A 17,512-nucleotide genomic window follows, 5' to 3' on the forward strand; every position below is an offset into this window, starting at 1 on the left:
CGAGTGTTCGCCCCGGCGTCTGGGCGCGTCAAGACCTCCCGCGACGTCATCTTCGACGAAGGACTTGGGTGGAACTGGACGACGCCGGCGGCCGGATCCTCTGCAGCGACATCAAGTGACTTCGACATCGAGTGGCCGGCCGAAGCAGAGGAGATATCCGCGTCAGTGCCAACCTCCCCGAGCCCACCTCGCGCGCTGTCCTCTGCTCCGGGGGAGCACGAGAGGGACGACGCGGACGAGCCGAAGACTCCTGCCGCTGGCTCTACTACACCAGCTGCGGCAGTTGAGGTCGGCGAACCGGTGGAGTTTGCTTCGCCGCTGGAGGGAGATGAAGACCGGGTTGATGCCTGGCACGATGATTTGCCCCTGCGCTATCGCACGGTGGCCAACATCATCGGCAACGCTTCTACGCCGCCACCGCCGCTGCGCCTCTTCGCTGAAGTCCATCTGACTCATGCGGGAGAACCGGCGAACTTCGACCAGGCCAAGGACGATCCTGCCTGGCGCGCGGCTATGGAGCAGGAGCTCAAGTCTGTGGAGCAGAACCACACCTGGGAGCTAGCTACGCTCCCGGCTGGCCACCGGCCCATTACCCTCAAATGGGTGTACAAGCTCAAGAAGGATGAGCGGGGCACGGTGATCAAGCACAAGGCGCGTCTGGTGGCGCGCGGGTTCGTCCAGCAAGAGGGGATTGACTACGATGACTCCTTCACACCAGTGGCGCGCATGGAATCTGTCAGGGTTCTCCTCGCGCTGGCAGCTCAGGAAGGATGGTCTGTCCACCACATGGACGTGAAGTCCGCCTTCCTCAACGGCGATCTCAAGGAAGAAGTCTACGTGCGGCAGCCGTCGGGCTTCGCCGTCGCTGGGGAAGAAGACAAGGTCTATCGCCTACACAAGGCTCTGTACGGTCTGCGCCAGGCGCCTCGAGCCTGGAACGAGAAGCTGGACTCAACACTCAAGGAGATGGGGTTTCAGCAGAGTTCTCACGAGGCTGCCATGTACAGGCGGAGCAGTGGGCGGGCAATTCTGCTCGTTGGCGTCTACGTCGACGATCTGATCATCACCGGCACCGATGAGAAGGAAGTGGCGGCGTTCAAGGCTCAGATGATGAAGACATTTGAGATGAGCGACCTCGGGCTGCTGAGCTTCTATCTTGGTGTCGAGGTCCGCCTTCTGGGATCTATCTCCGGCAGACACACTACGCCGAGAGGATTCTGGAGCTTGTAGGCATGGAGGGCTGCAACCCTGCAGCAACTCCCATGGAAGAAAGGTTGAAGCTCAGTCGCTTCAGTACTGCTGAGGCAGTGGATCCTACCCACTACCGGCGGTTGGTTGGCAGTCTGCGCTATCTGGTTCACACCAGGCCGGACATTGCCTTCGCTGTCAGCTTTGTCAGCAGATTCATGGAGAAGCCCACCATGGAGCACCTCGCAGCTGTGAAGCGCATTCTGAGGTACCTCGCCGGGACGCTGGACTATGGGCTGCACTTCACCAGAGCCCCTGGCAGTGCACGGTTCATTGGCTATTGTGACAGTGACCTTGGTGGTGACATTGATACAAGCAAGAGTACCACTGGTGTCCTCTTCTTTCTTGGTCAGTGTCTGGTGTCTTGGTAGTCTATCAAGCATAGAGTAGTGGCACTCTCCAGTTGTGAAGCAGAGTATGTGGTTGCTACTACTGCTGCTACACAGGCTATGTGGCTGTCAAGATTGCTGGCTGAGTTACTTGGAAGATCTGTGGATATTGTTGAGCTAAAGGTTGACAGCAAGTCTGCACTGGCCTTAGCAAAGAACCCTGTCTTCCATGAGCGCAGCAAACACATCAGAATCAAGTATCATTTCATTCGAAGCTGCTTGGAGGATGGCAGCATCAAGGCAGAGCATATCTCAACAGGTGATCAGCTGGCTGACATTCTTACCAAGGCATTGGGCAAGACCAAGTTTGAAGAGCTCAGGGGAAGGATCGGCCTGGAGGCAATCTCAGCAAAGGAGATCAAGACCAAGGGGGAGAACTGATAGCAGTTGGTCATGTATCTAGTATAGCAGGGCCTAAGTATTGCCCATTGCAGTTTTGTTTTCTTTTCGGTTTCAGTTGTGTGGCTGTAATAGGCTTGCTTGGGGGTCAAGAAGATAAGACCCTTGGCAGCCAAGTTAACTAGGAATCTACTCTAGAATATGCCTATCCAAGAGGTAGCCCTCAGCCTATAAGAGCTGGAGATTGGGCAAGGGTTTTGTAACCGAGATCCACTTTTGCAATTCAATCAAAAGGCCATAGCAGGCAAACTGCCCTCTGGCTGTTGCCAGATCAATCTCGTGTTCACCTAGTTTATCCAACAAGCGCAACATAACACGTCCTACTTAAGATTAAGAACCTGTTTTCCTCCTTTGGTCATCTTCAGGTTGAGTTCCATCTTAATGCCAGTCCTTCCAATCTGAAATAACACTCAGGAAATTATATTTTCCGTGACAGTGTCAGTCTTAGCTGCCTTGCTCAACATTTCTCTGAAAAGAGTCAATACATCTTCTATCCTACCGTCTTCACAGCAGCTATCAATCAAAGTGTTACAGGTAGCAACATCGGGTTTCAAGCCCATAGAAAGCATGTCATCAAGTAAAGTATTAAAAGTAACAGCATTGGGTTTCAAGCCAACTGAGAGCATATCATCAAGGAGCTTCAGCACTTCATCCAGTTTACCAGCCAAGAAATATCCATGAATGATTGCATTGTAGGAAACCACATTAGGTTTTACACTAGCAATTGGCATCAAATCAAAGAGTGTTTTGGCCTCGGTAACCTTTCCTTCTTTGAATAGCTTGTCTATCATTGTAGTGAAGACAACGACAGTAGGACGAATGCCTCTATCCATCATCTCATAAAATAGTTCCTCAGCCTTCTCCCATTTGCCGTACATAGAAAAACCATGTATTAGATTAGTAAATACTACAATATCTGGAGACAATCCATCATCAATCATCTGACAGAATTGGGACATTGCAGCGTCCAGCCGGCCTATCTTGCAAAGCCCATCTATCATCGTCCCATAGCTGATTATGTCTGGCATCAATCCTTGCTGCCGCATTTTGTTAAAAGTAAGCATTGCCTCATCTAACCTTCCACATTTGACGTATGCATAAATCTGTATGTTGAAGATATGATGATCAGGTCGCACTCCGTTCTGTACCATCAAATCTATGAGATTATTCATTTCAACAAGATCTCCTTTGGTAGCGTACCCATGAAGCAGACCTCCGTAGGTGGCAACATTGGGGTTTCCACGGCTCTGAATCATAGAATTCAAAATTTCTCTAGCTTCTGTGTGCCCTCCAAATTTGCAAAGACAGTCTATCAGCATGCTGTAAGTAACACCATTTGGTGGTTGCCCATGTCTTGACATTTGTTTGAGAATTCTGACCGCCTCTTTCAGTTGTCCCGAAGAGAGGTATCCATGGACCAGACTGTTATATGTAGTGCAGTCAGGCATAATATGTTTGTCAAACATCTGTCGAAGGACCTCCTCAGCCTTGTCCATTGCTTGAACCTTGCATAGGCCATCAATGATTGAGTTGCAAGTCACAACATCCGGCGGGATCCCACGATCAAGCATTTCACAAAACAGGGTGTAAGCTTTCCCCACCTCATCCTCTTTAAAGAAGCCATGGATTACGGTGGTATAAGACACCACATTAGGTGGGCAGTGATCTCCATCCTCAGCCATCATGTGGATCAGGTCAACAGCCTCTTCACATTTCTTCTCGTCACATAGCCCTTTGAGAAGTACGGTGTAGGAGAAGACATCCGGGGTGCAGCCAAGCTTAGGCGTCCATCTGATCACAATATTCATTGCATCACTCGTCCTCTTCTCAGCACAGAGGGTCCTAAGTATAGGCGTGAAACTGATGGCATTTGCCCTCAGTCCCGTCTTAATGATTTGGCCCAATGCGGCAAAGGCGAGGTTCAAGCAGCCTACATAGCAGCAGCAGCTGATGAGGATGGTGTAGGTAACTGTGGTCGGAGCAACCTTCTTGGAGCCCGCTCGGGCCATGCGGTTGAACATGGACACGGCGAGGGCAGGGCCGTTGGGCACGGCGGAGGAGACTGGGGCGCGAGCGACAGTGGTGAGGAGCCGGGTGAGGGCATAAACGGAGCCTTGCCTCGCTTGGGGAAGCAGCTCGTCGAACAGATCGAGTGCGTCCTCGGGGTCAAGGTCTCCCGAGCGGAAACACTCTCCGATGAAGCGCTCCAGCTCGCAGGACGGGCGGTTTTCGTACCTCCGACCCCGCTGCCGAACCGGCCGGCTGTGGGGAACGCATTTGGATCGACGGGAGCACCTTGTCGCAGAGTTGGCGCGCGGCCTAAGCGCTGAGGCTTCCCGAGCGGAGGCGCCGCCCGATGATCCGCTTCAACTTCTTCAGCCAAGACGGGCGCGGCCGGTTCGACATGGTCGGCGCCGGCGGTGGGATCCACACGTCTCGCGCCTCCGATTCGGTGGCAAATGCAGATCGCGCTGGGATGGTCCGCACTCCGCACAGCGCGGCGGCGGCGTACGCTTTCTGTGGAGTGGTGGGGGGGAACGAATAGAAGCCGAGTGTTGGGGGGCTGACCACGTGCTTGAGTGGGGCCTGGGAACGAATGGAAGCTGCCTACACGTATGCATCGTGTACAATGACGAATCTAGAAAAATATTTAGGGAAAGCTTCTGCTACTTAAGATAACTTCAGTCCCTTCTTAAAGAGCATCAATGATAAAAATTTGTAGGAGGGGCTAAGGAGGGGCTACGTGGGTTCTACGGCCGTAGGGGGGCTGGAGCCCCACCAGCCCCACCGTTGGCTCCGTCGCTGATCGTGTATTTGTATTTGTATTTGTATACACACACGAGGTGATATGCACTACTAACCTGCCTTGAAGAGTTCTGGTGTAGAACATGTTCCGTAGAGGCTTCCAAGTCGTCTAACGCTTATAATAGTTTTCTTGGATGCAAGGAAAAAAAAGAATTCAATATCATCAACGAAACATCGCATTTTGATTTTTTTTGGTTTCAAGTGATCGTGAGAAGATTCTCAGTATTATGGCCTTGTTCATTTCGCGAAATTTTTTTGGCTTTAGCTACTGTAGTACTTTCGTTTATATGTGACAATTATTGTCCAATTACGGAGTAACTAGGCTCAAAAGATTCGCCTCACAAATTACACTGTGCAATTATTTTTTATTTTCGTTTATATTTAATGCTTCATGCATGCGTACAAAGATTCGATGTGATAGAGAATCTTAAAAATTTTTGGAAACTAAACAAGGCCATCTCTCTATTTCTCATGTGCACGCATAGAAATGCTAATTTACAGTCTGCTCGTCGGCACCGTCCCCCCTCCCAACCCACCGTTATTGCTGCCGTCAAAGAAGGGACTGGTCGCGTCCCACCATGCACCCACATGCCTACGCCTTGTGCCCGTGTCGACAAAGAAGACGGCGTTGGCTAGGTTTTTGGCAACCCGTGCCACTTCCTTCTTTTCCACAACTTCGGTGGGCTTAGAAGAGAAGGCCTGGTTTGGAGGGATGAAGACTGACTAGACGGTGGGGATAGCATCGACAAATAAGACGGCGACGACTAGGGTTTCAATGGCACGTGTCACCCCCTTTTTCCATCAACTCCGGCAGGCTTAGAAGAAAAAGGGTTTGGAGAAACGAAGGTCGACTAGGCGGTAGGGACGACATTGGAGGCGGGCAGGCTAGGTCAGGGGGGCAAGCTCCTCGATGGCGCGCCTCTGCCAGCTAATCCAGCTGCACCATGATAATCCATAGCCTCCACTCTTTCACCCTGGGCCATCCTTGAGCAACCCCATGGCGTCACCGCCATGGTTGGCCACCCACCACCCATGGTCCTCCACCTGCCCAACCACAAGGGCGAAATGGAACACTCTCGACCCAAAAAAAAGCTCCCTCATGGTTTAGACATGGTCGAAACCCCACTACGTACCACGAGCCGCTCTGAACCTCACCGTCGTCGTGATGTAAAGCTGGAGTGGAGCCATCACCCAATGTCCGCCGACTAGGTTGACATGAGGCGATGCAATCGCTGGATCCAAAGGTAGGCCATGGTCACTCGGCGGGAGATGGCGTGGTTGCTCGATGAAGAAGCAGAGTGCGGGGTGGAAGCGGAGTGTGACATTGGGGCAGGGACCATGGTACCGTTGGACAGCGTCTAGGCGGGGGCCTCGCTTCTTCCAGGTCAAAGCTTTTGGCGATGGAGCGTAGAGTAGTCCAGGTGATTAAGGGATAAGGATTGAGCATGGAGGAGCTCGGATGAAAGATAAGAAGAAAATAGAGAAGAAAACAAACGAAAAAGAAAATAAAAAATGATAAGACAGAGAGCATATAAAGAAAAGAGAAAGAAGAAAAAAATGACAGTATAGACATTTCACTCTTTTCAACAGCAGGTCAAGCTATTTTACCAAAGTCTTTTCAAAACAGCTTCACCTCTCTCTCTCTCTCAATTTGTACAGAGGCGTCATGTTTCAATGTTATGGCTGTCTCGTAACCGCATTTGTTATTGTTTACTAGTTCATATAATTTTGTAACTTCCACATTTCGGTTGACTTTTACATATCACAAAATACATAATGTTTCATGAAATGACAAAATGGACATACTGTAACTATAAATTCATGTAATAACACGTAGGGTATCATCAAGTTATTATTAATTAGCTGCGCACCGAAACCTTAATATTTGTCGAGCATGGCCAAATCCAAATGCATCATTCTTTTTCCCTCGGGGTCGGATCATTGGTTTTCTTATACATTGTGGTCGCTCTGTGAATTTGAGTGAGCTTGCGGGGCTTCTGGGGCAGTTTGAGTTTTGAACAATCCAGCAGCTATAGTATAGGCCTTGTTTAGTTTTAAGAATTTTTACAAAATGGAAACTGTAGCATTTTCGTTTTTGTTTGACAAATATTATCTAATTATATATACTAACTAGGCTCAAATTGTGCAATTATTTATTTTTTTAATATATATTTAATGCTTCATTTATGTGCCGCAGGATTCGATGCGATGGAAAATCTAAAAGTTTTTGTAAAATTTATAAGGAACTGAACAAGGCCATAGTCTAAAAATAGCCAAAAGCTCAAACAAATAGAGTGGAATGGTGGGGTCAAACCGTGGGAATTGGAATGGGAGCTCTGCGTGGGATTGGAACTAGGAATTGCTCGTCAGGACTCGGCATGTCCGGACTACGGGTGGTTTCCCCACTTTGCTCTGGTCGTCAGTTCGTCACACAGGGACACCACCGCGCACCGCCGGATCAAATCGAAGCCAAGAGAAACCCCCTTTGCCCTCCTCTGCACGCCAGCAGGCAGCAGCGACGATGGCCGCCGCAGTCCGAGCCCTCCTGCGCCGCCGGGCAGCGGCGCCTCCTTCCCCGGCCCTGCTGCAGCCTCTGTTTCCTGGGCGGTACTCTACGGTATGGAGAGCGCGTGACGCAATTTTCTTTTCTTGCTTTCTTCTTCGTCAATCTCGCCTGGTTGCTTAAACCCACCAACATGGTACAGCCGCGCTCCCCTCTCCTGGCCGCCGCCGCCGCCGCCGGACTCCTGGACGTGCGCCGCCCACAGCTGTCGCCGGCCTCAGTGCCGCCCCTGCTGCGCTACTACTCGAGCAAGCCGAGCAAGGTAATAAAAATAGTGGCTTTGCTCTTCTGATTAGGCCCTCGTTATACTGTGACCAAGTCTACAGCTTTTTACTGGTTACCTCGCTACTGCCTTAGGGATGCGTGCAGCCGCCACAACGGCAACCACCGACCGGCGGCAAGGAGACGCTGCGTCTGGAACTGGAAGAGGCAAGTGTGCTCGCTCCTCGCTGTATCTTGTCCTGATTGTCTTCTTTGTTTGTGATTTTAAACCGGACGAGTATGTAGTAGCAATGCAAGCAGTAAAAGCTGAGTGATTTTGCCAGTCTCTCAGTCTCTTTGGTTGGTTGCAGCAGATTAGTTGGAGCTCACTGCTCCAATTTGCTTCTGTTAGTTCACCTTGTTCTCTGCATCCTAGAGGTTGGACCTTGCTTTGACATTGGCATAAGAACAATTACTGTCATCAAGTTAGTCTACTGGTAGTCTCATTGGCCCATTATATATATTGCTTCCTCTGAATTGGTGTGTAAATCAGAATCTGTAACTAACCGTGAAGGAAGAGGCAAGTGCTCGCTGTATCTTGTCCTGATTGCTCTTTTTGCTTGTGATTTTGAACCGAAAAGGTTTGGAATTTTTTGCTGTTATGAAGTAGCAATGTAAGCAGTAAAAGTTGAATGATTATGCCAGGTTCAGTCTCTTGGTTGGTTGTAGCAGATAAGTTGGAGCTCACTACTCCAATTAGTTTCTGTTAATTCCCATTGTTCTCTGCATCCTAGAGGTTGGACCTTTTGCTCCGACATTGGTATTGGTATAAGAACCTCTCATCGAGTTGGTCTACCTGTAGCCTCATTGGCCGATTATATTGCTGCCTCTGAATTGGTGTGGAAATCAGAATCTCTAACTAGCCTTGATGAAGGTGACGTGTAACTCATCAAATTTGGCAGTATGCATGGCACACCACAGCAAAAAGGTGCCTGTATTCAATGGATAATTGTTCATGATAACGATTTAGTTTAGCTGTGTTTCTATTTTTTCTATCTTGTGCATTGTAATGGACACAAATGGCAATTGCCAATTGGAGATTGGTTTTGAAACAAACATGAAAGGAGGAGGTTCAGCTGTAGGGATGATACCTTGCTAAGCCAAGAGGATAATAGTCATCACCCCTCCCTCCACCTGAGTGTTGGGAATGGAGTAATGATTTGATCTAACCTATTATTTATATCTGAAGGGATAAGAGGTCACACATGTTACAAATGATAATTAAGAAGACAGGATTGCATTTAATTGACATTCATATGCGGAACAGGGCAAAGTGGAATATTGCTTCATAGGCAAAGTGGTTAATATGAAGTTTGTGACTAAACATGTTATTGTCTATGGATGACTAAGATTTCTTTAAATACTTAACTATAAAGTACCTTAAAATAGTCCTTGAGTGTACACAATCCTCCAACTGTAAATTGAACATTTCTGCCAGGCACATTGACATATTATCTTTGTTGCATGTTCTTCGAAGCCATGCCAGAAACTGGCTAGTTAATGTGTCAACCTTGGTTCAAATTTGATTATTCCATTTTTATTAATGTTTCTAGCACTATCAACTTGTACCAAGTGGTTATGATGAACTACTCAAAATGATCAGATTGTCTTTTATCTTTGTTTTTATCAAACTTTAGGATGTAGGGTTTCTGACTGGAGGACTACTAGAGGACTTGGAGAAACATACTAGAAATCTAGTTGAAGCCCTGAAAATCTTAAAGAAAGCTAATGCTTTATTAAATGAAGGATGGGAACAAAACTGTTGCTATGTTTAAAAATGGGTTGGAGAAGGCATTTGAAGCTCTTGCTGACCGTGAGAAAGCACTGCATGATTTGTCTGGAGCTCTCGGTAGTAGTAACGCACTGTCAAAGGATACTCTGCAAAAGCTTCAGATGTTTCACGAAAAATGGATAGATGATACCAAGTTCGCAAGATAGAGGGTTTGCAATGTGTTCTTTATTTGATTTATGGTCCGCACATATTAGTCACATGTATGTTTCCCTGTGTTTTCCTTTGCAGAAAAGAGTTGATCGATGTGCTAGCACTTTTTTGTGACCATGAAGATAAGGAACAAGGTTAACGAGGTGGATTTGGGCCAGAAGAAGCCTAACGAGTTGTCAAAGTTCAAGGGCACCACAATTGCATTTGGAATGTGTTTTGCTCTTTCAATGATGATCAATGTGATATTCTTGCATATCATCCGTATCTAGAGTAGTGTCCATGGAGCTGGACTCTGAATGGAACTGAAGGTTTCGTTTTAAGATCGTTTCTCTTTTGGTGTTAGGTGCAAATGTGCACTTGAACTGGTTATTAGTGGTAACTCTTTGTATAGCCAAGCTAATGTTTTGCAAGGATGGCTGCACCGTCCATTCTGCTGTTATTAGACAGACAAAAGGCTATTTATGAACTACTTACTGCTGTTGCAGCTGCTGGTATGGGTATATATGTTATGTCTCTGTATGGGTGTGACCGTACTTGTGTTTTGAATGGATGATTTGCTACTATATGCCAGAGAAATATCTAGAAACCCAACCAAAACCCACAACATGTATGACACCTCTGCCATGCAGGCAACCGCGAAGGCGCAAGGCCACCTCCTAGGTCGCAAAGCTGCGCCGATATTGGTTATTTCCTTTTATGTAATATCCATACAAGAGGTCCTTTGTTAGGAATCAGTCCGTTTGGCTGTGTTAGGTTGACCTCCTTCGACGCTCGATAGATGTGCGTTGTATGCTTTGCTTAAACTCTTCTTCTTAATACACTGATATACAAATCTTTTGCGCATTTGAGAAAAAAAAAGTAAAAACACACCCTCTTGCATGCATCCGCCCTTAAAATTATGCACTACTACTTCCGTACTAAAAAACACAAATCCAAATTTAATCACAATCAAACTATCTTGTATTTAACTAATTCTATTCACTAGTACTCGGGGATTATTTGGATTACCTTGGTTGAACATATATAGAGTGGTCAAAGGAAGACTCTTGGTTTGGTCTAGTTGATTTGAAAGGATCCTCGCACAGACCAGAAAACTAATGGTGCATTTTACTCTTTGACTAATATACAAAAGTAATACTTCCTCTGTTTCCAAATTATTAGTCATTCTAGTTGTTCTAGGTACAGAGTTTTTAATTTGAACCTAAACATAGTGTATATATAGGTGCATAACAAAAACTATGTATCTACAAAAGTCAGAACAACTTTATAATTTAGAATGGATGGAGTAACATTTATGATATTAAACAAATAACATTAAACATTATAGAATATATTCTTATAGTAAACCTGTTTGAAGATACAAATGATAATATTATTTTCTACAAATTTATCAAAATTTACAAGGTTGAACTAACAATAATCCTATACATAGAACTGTATTCCTTTTTGGAGGAGGGAGTAGAAATAATGAACCAGAGCCTGGATGTCTGAACTCATAGCTTGAATTTGAGTGGGAATGGGAATCGGGATGAGTAGCTGTTGGGACCTTTTTGGAAGTCAGTAGTCTCTTGGTTGGTTGTAGTGTAGTAGATAAGTTGGAGCTCACTGCTTCAGTTAGTTTTTGTTTCCCTATTGTTCTCTGCATCCTAGAGGTTTTGGACCTTTTTGGACATTGGTATAGGAGCAATTACTGTCATCAAGTTGGCCTACTTGCATCCTCATTGGTCCATTGCTGCTTTTGAACTAGTGTGCGAATCAGAATACACAATTAACCTGATGAAAGTGATGTGGAACTCGTCAAATTTGGCAGTATGGTGCACCAGAGCTAAAAGATGCTTGTATTTGGTGGATGGCGCGCCACAGCTAGAAGGTGCCTGTTATTGACGGATATCATGATAACGTTTTAGTTTAGTTGTATTTCTATTTTCTTCTTTTTTTTTGTGCATTGTGCTGGACACAAATGACAATTGGGGAATGATTTTGATATAAACATGAAAGGAGATTCAGCTGTAGGGATGATACCTTGCCAAGCCAAGAGTATTCTCCCCTCCCTCCACTTGAGTGTTGAGAAAGGAGTGATGGATTTGATTTAACCTATTATATCTAAAGGGCTAAGAGGTCACACATGTTACAATGATAATTAAGAAGGCAGGATTGTGTTTAATTGACATTCATATGCGGAACAAGACATTGGATTATTATTCCGTCCTGCAAAGTGGTTAATATGATGTTCGTGTAATGTGTATTATGTTGAGCCTATTTTAGTTAATTATCTTGCGAGAATGCACGTGACTAGTATATTACACATCCTTTCAAATTCATCATGTTTGAATGCTTATTCATATAACCAAAATATGAGATTATTTCAATTCCAACAAAAACTTTTCATTTGTATTAATTGATTACAGTGCATTAGTTTTTTGTTCAGACTTCTCAGAACTCTATAGTCTATAGAACTAGTTTGAATCTGAACCCAACCTTGGTGTGACTTCATTTTGACAGGATGATGGTATGATGCCCTTTTACTCAGCTTTTGCACTGATCAAGTAGGAAGGGTTAGTTAAGGCCCTTGACACCATTCCTTTTCTGCTGTGGTGTATTTACAGTGTGTAGCTGGTATACTTTTTATTTGGCTCACGGCTCAGACATGTTATTTATTGTTTATGGTCTATGGATGACTGAGATTTCTTAGAATACTTAACTCTAGACCACCTTAAGATAGTTCTCGAGTGTTACACTATCCTCCAACTGTAAATTGATTATTTCTGCCAGGCACAATGACATATTATCTTTGTTGCATGTTCTTCGAAGCTGTGCCAGAAACTGGCTAGTTAATATTTCGACCTTGGTTCAAATTTAAGTATTCCATTTGTTATGAATGTTTCTAGCATTACCAACTTATTCTAATTGGTTAGAGTTAGAATGAGTCAATGAACTATCCACAATAATTGAATGAGTTTATCTTTGCTTTTATCAAACTGTAGGGTGAAAAGTTCCTGATTGGACTACTAGAGGACTTGAAGAAAGTCAAGAAACAGTCTGATATTCTAGTTGAAGCCTTGGGCAACTGTAAGAAAGCTACTGCTTTATTAAGTGGCAGGTGGAATGAGAAAAGTGTTGCTATGTTTGAGAATGGATTGGAAGACATTCAAAGCTCTTGCTGTCTATGAGAAATCACTGGACGACTTTTCTGGAGCCCTCTGTACTAGTAATGCATTGTCAAAGGATATTCTGCAACAGATTCAGATGTTTCATAAAGAAATAAAGAATTGATATATGCTACCAAAGTCATAAGGTAAAGGGTTTGCAATGTGTTCTTTATTTGATTTATGGTCCGTACATATCACTATATCAGTCACACATATGCTTTCCCGTGTTTTTCTTGGCAGACAATGAGTTGAACGATGCAGTAGCACTGTTTATGACCCTGAAGATAAGGAAGAAGGTTTTAGGGGTGGGTCTTATGACCTCTCTTTTAATCCTAAAGAATAAGCTTAACGAGTTGTCAAAGTTCAAGGGCACTACCGCAGTTGCATCTGGAATGTGTTTTGGTTTTGTTCTTTCAGTGATGATCATTGTGAAACTCCTTGCATAACATCCATATCTAATTAGTGTCCATGGAGTCGGACTCTGAATAGATGGAACTGGATGTAGCGTTTTAAGATCGTTCTCTTTTGGTACTCGGTGCAAGTGTGCCGTTTGAAGTTTGAACTGGTTAGTGTAATTCTTTGTATGGCCAAGCTAATATTTTGCAAGGGTGGCCATTCCGCTGTTATTGGACAGACAAACAGCTATGAAATTACTGCTGTTGCAGCTGCTGGTATGGGGGTATGTCTCTGTAAGGATGTGATCGTAATTGCTCATTTTTGAATGGATGATTGATCAGTTATTTGTGTTGGTTTCTGTGAAGTTCGTTCAAACCGATCAGCAGCACTACTTTGTGTGATGATATTTATTTAGTATGATAAATTTTAATGTGTTTTTATACAAATTTGATCTAACCTTAAATAATTCTATGAGAAACATGTACTCCCTCCACCCTAAAATAAGTGTTGCTATAATATTCATGCCGGTTAAACTTTATCAAGTTTGTCTCGATTAAAAAAAACATTAGCAACATTTATATCTTTAAATAAGTTTATTATAAAAATAGATTTAAAAATCTATCTAATATAATACTAATTATGTACTATAAATATTATATTTTTTTATATATTTGGTTAAAATTAAAAATGTTTGAAAACGAAAACACACTTATTTTTAGGACGGAGGGGGCAATTTTTACCCAAAAGAGAGTCCAATCGTTCCAATTCTTTTGCGTGTCCAGCCAGTCACATCTCCATCTCTCCAATTTGTTGGTTATTAAAACGCGCACGCGGGAGCTTCTAAAATTTCTCTTTCCCCCTCTGAAATCTGAATCTGAAGTCTAAAGTGTGAACCGAAATATCTCTAAAAACCCAACCAAAACCCGCAACAAAGAGGAGGGGGAGCGGTTGAGTTCGAGCGAGTGGGATTGGGATTGGCATTGCGAATGCGAACCGACTGGAGCAGCAGAGTGTGGCATTTCCATTCCACAGGAGCAAAACCCCCCACCCCACCTCGGCGCCTCCGGCCTCCGCACGCGCGCAGCGAGCCGACGACCATGGCCGCCGCCGTCCTCCGCCTCCTTCCGCGCCGCCGGGCAGCGACGCTGGCGCCACTGATTCCGGCGTCGATGACGTCGTACTCCAAGGTACGTACGAGACGAGACGCACGCAGCAGCAATTTCTTTGCTTTTGTGCCGCGGCGCCCGGTTGCTCAACCCTCCATCCTGCACCCTGCTACAGACGCGCCGTCACCGCCGCCGGTGTGCTCCCGGGCGTTCGCCGCGGTCGGCTCTGTGCGTCGTCGGTGCCGTCCATGCTCCGCCTCTACGCTAGCGAGGTAAAGGCTGCACCTTTCATCGGTTCAGGTGTCTGCAGAGTGCAGAGTTCCCTCCCCGTGCGCCACGGATGCGTTCCTGATTCTGACGACGCGTTTCTAGGGATGCGTTCGGCCAGCACCGCGGCAACCGGCTCACCGCCAGGCGACGTGCCGTCTCCATAAGGCGAGTGCTTTGCACAGTTTCGCTTGGGAATTTCTTTTGTAGTCTAGCTTGCTTGATACTCAGAATATGGTCTGCTGCTATTTGGTAGTTGGTACTGAAACTGAATCTGGAGCGAATGTCGAATCTTTTACTTTATTTTAAATCCGTTGGCTTTGGCTTGCATCGTGTAATTTTACAGCTCACTAAATCAGTCAGTTTTCAAATCTCCTAATTATCGGTGACCTGGAGTTCGCTGTCGAAATTTGTACACACTGGCATTCGGTAGCTCTTGATGTAGCCTCATTTGCTGCTTTTGAATTAGCTGTGAATAAGAAATTTTAAGAGTGGATTATATGAGCACAGAGAGCTGCCAGACTGATGGTTGTGCATAGTAACTTTGGAAAGTATAATTACGTGGCACTGACTGGCTGAAATTGTTACACCATCGTCTCATTGCTGTTTTTGATAGCGATGCTCATTTCAGAAATCAGAATATCTAATTAGATTCTTTAACTTTATCTCTTGATACTAATGCTGATTGCACTATGTTTAGTCCTCCATTATGATGGGCAGTGCTTTTCTTGCTGGCTGTTATGTTGGCTTGATAAAAGTAAAATGGAAAATGTGTTGTAAAGAAAATCTAAAAACAGTTGTGCCTGTACCAAATAAGTAATGGGAAATACTAACATACTGAATTGTTGCTTCCCCCCAGGTTGCAGCTACCAATACCACAAACATACTTGGAAAAACTAAGCTTTCATGCTACCACTACTGATTATATCTTCCTACTTCCAACAACAGCTTCATTTTCCTATACAGGCCAGTGCTGCCATCAGCACCATCCTTCCAGGCAGCCGCTGCATGCAGCTCCTGGTGCCGTCCCTGATCTGCCAATTCTCAAGCACGGTAAATATTTAGTTTGGTGACAGAGCTGGTGTCCCATTTCTTCCATCGTTAATCATACTTGACGGTGCTGCATATTTTGCTAGGGGAATGTTTTGCCACCACCGAGAAAACTTATTGATCCCCAGTCGATGAGGTATCTGAAAGTGCTAGGCCTGGCAGTTTTCTTGCTTATGGTTTCAAATTGGATACAAATCTGGAGGTTATATGAGGTAGTGCACTGCTCTATTAACTTGCAAAAAGATGATGAATGAGGCTCTGTTTCCCCCCTACTCTTTGCATTTAGCAGATGATAGCACATAGAACTAAGATACTTTAGTAATAAAATGGGCTTAAACCTAGAGTTGTAGAGCTGTTGATATTTTGATAACCTGACATTAGAAAAACAGTTGCTGGGGAAAGAAGTGGAGAAAGAATTTCTTTGGTGTCTTTTTTGGATTGTAGCTTCTAGTGTTACCGACATACATCAGCATTGAACTAGTAAAATTTAGATTACATGGATGCCCCTCTTTTAACATGAGTATGAAAATAACGTTGCATTTCACATTATTGACCTCTAATCTTCTTTATTTGACAAATTTGTAGGGTAGACAATACAGTCAGCATGGTGCCTTTATGCTGTGGTTTTTGGATAAAGCAATGAATGACTTGATGGAGCAAATTGAAATGATGAACGAAGCCCTTAAGACCTTAGAGATAGCTGTTCACTTATTAGAAGACGGGTTGGATTATAAAGCTTCTTTTATGTTTGATCATGGAATGGATGACTTTTTGAAAGCTAATGATATTTGTGAAAAGGTGCTGGGTGATTCTGTTAAAGCTATTGGAAGTTGTGAGGACTTCACACTTGCTACTCGGGAACATCATAGGTTGTTGTGTAAAGAAGTGGAAGATGGTATCAAGATGTTGAGGTAAAGGAGCTGACAATGTATTCTTGATTGTTTTATGATCCACACATACTAGTGACACAAATGATTTGTCTACATTGTTATTGAAAGGCAGAGGTTGAAGAAATTGTCGGACAGTTTCGGGACTGTGAAGACACTGAGGAAGAATGCCAAGGAAAGTATTCCAGCTTGGATGGGATCCCAGGGACTCGTGGATGTTTAGCACTGGAAGTTTGGAACTGCCGCTAATGTGCTTGCAACATGTCTTCTACTACTACTACTGGTAGTTTAGCATCTTTATCTAGAGTACTACGTAGGGTCATTCTGAGTTCATTTTTATCTAGAACTAAATTCAGAATTTCAGGTCATCTCTCTGTTATATTCAGTGAGAGATTTTGTTGTAAACAGTAACCTTTGCGAGCATGGATGCGTGCTTGAGCACACACTAGTAGATGAGGGTCAAATGGGTGCTTTGGCATGCCCTTATAGATAATCCAGTGGCTAGTATAAGAGTACATATAAATGCCTCAAGTCTCTGTACGGTCCAGCTAATGTTTTGCAAGGGTGGCTGCTCCAATGATGCTCCCATTAGTGAGATCTAAAGCTAAAAGATTGTTACTGCAGCTATGATTATGACAGTCAGTTATGATTGTATTTGTGCCTGACCCTATTGAATATGTTTGGATTGATAAGGGATCTATTGAATTCAAACAATATATGTTTTGTACTGTGTGTGCCAGATTCCATTGAGTTTGTTTGAATGGACCTGCCCTACAACATGATGACAAATTATATACTGAAACCTATGGAATTGCCATGCTGGCTACTAAAGATGAGTCACAGCTTTGGTCCATGGCCTGGGCAAAAGGATTGGCCTGTCTGAGTTCATGGTAAAGTCTTGGTTTGAACATGCATGGTTATGCGTTGGTTGTGCTTTTCCTTGCTTCGGGCATGCTCATTTTATATCTGAATGAGTGGGGGTGTGTGAGGATGTTTCTGAACTCTATGTATACTTGTTCCTAGTTCAATGATGCGCAGTTCTCCTGAGTA

The 17,512-nt window shown here is 44.6% G+C and overlaps 2 protein-coding genes across 2 annotated transcripts; one reads left to right on the forward strand and one right to left on the reverse strand.

Annotated features, from left to right (window-relative positions):
* Positions 2,447–5,431, reverse strand: LOC8075031 (protein Rf1, mitochondrial). The gene is made up of 3 exons (XM_002461535.2): positions 5,378–5,431; positions 4,408–4,643; positions 2,447–4,331 (listed from the first exon to the last, which is right to left on the reverse strand). Exons 1-3 carry the CDS (start codon positions 5,429–5,431, stop codon positions 2,447–2,449), a joined length of 2,175 nt encoding a protein of 724 aa, XP_002461580.2.
* On the forward strand, positions 7,147–10,122 carry LOC110432452. The gene is made up of 4 exons (XM_021452905.1): positions 7,147–7,458; positions 7,547–7,666; positions 7,762–7,833; positions 9,686–10,122. Exons 1-4 carry the CDS (start codon positions 7,363–7,365, stop codon positions 9,719–9,721), a joined length of 324 nt encoding a protein of 107 aa, XP_021308580.1. The 5' UTR covers positions 7,147–7,362; the 3' UTR covers positions 9,722–10,122.

Source organism: Sorghum bicolor, chromosome 2 (assembly GCF_000003195.3).
Source record: "Sorghum bicolor cultivar BTx623 chromosome 2, Sorghum_bicolor_NCBIv3, whole genome shotgun sequence".
Classification (NCBI taxonomy): domain Eukaryota; kingdom Viridiplantae; phylum Streptophyta; class Magnoliopsida; order Poales; family Poaceae; genus Sorghum; species Sorghum bicolor.

Excerpts from the sequence above, each read along its gene's own strand:
- LOC110432452 (XM_021452905.1), top strand. The coding sequence starts at position 7,363 with ATGGCCGCCGCAGTCCGAGCCCTCCTGCGCCGCCGGGCAGCGGCGCCT. Across the intron at positions 7,459-7,546 it reads TTCCTGGGCGGTACTCTACG|CCGCGCTCCCCTCTCCTGGC; the intron begins GTATGGAGAGCG and ends AACATGGTACAG. Across the intron at positions 7,834-9,685 it reads TGCGTCTGGAACTGGAAGAG|AAAAGAGTTGATCGATGTGC; the intron begins GCAAGTGTGCTC and ends TTTCCTTTGCAG.
- LOC8075031 (XM_002461535.2), bottom strand. The coding sequence starts at position 5,431 with ATGTGGGTGCATGGTGGGACGCGACCAGTCCCTTCTTTGACGGCAGCA. Across the intron at positions 4,644-5,377 it reads CTTTGACGGCAGCAATAACG|GCAGCTTCCATTCGTTCCCA; the intron begins GTGGGTTGGGAG and ends GCATACGTGTAG. Across the intron at positions 4,332-4,407 it reads CGCCCGTCTTGGCTGAAGAA|GTGCTCCCGTCGATCCAAAT; the intron begins GTTGAAGCGGAT and ends CTCTGCGACAAG.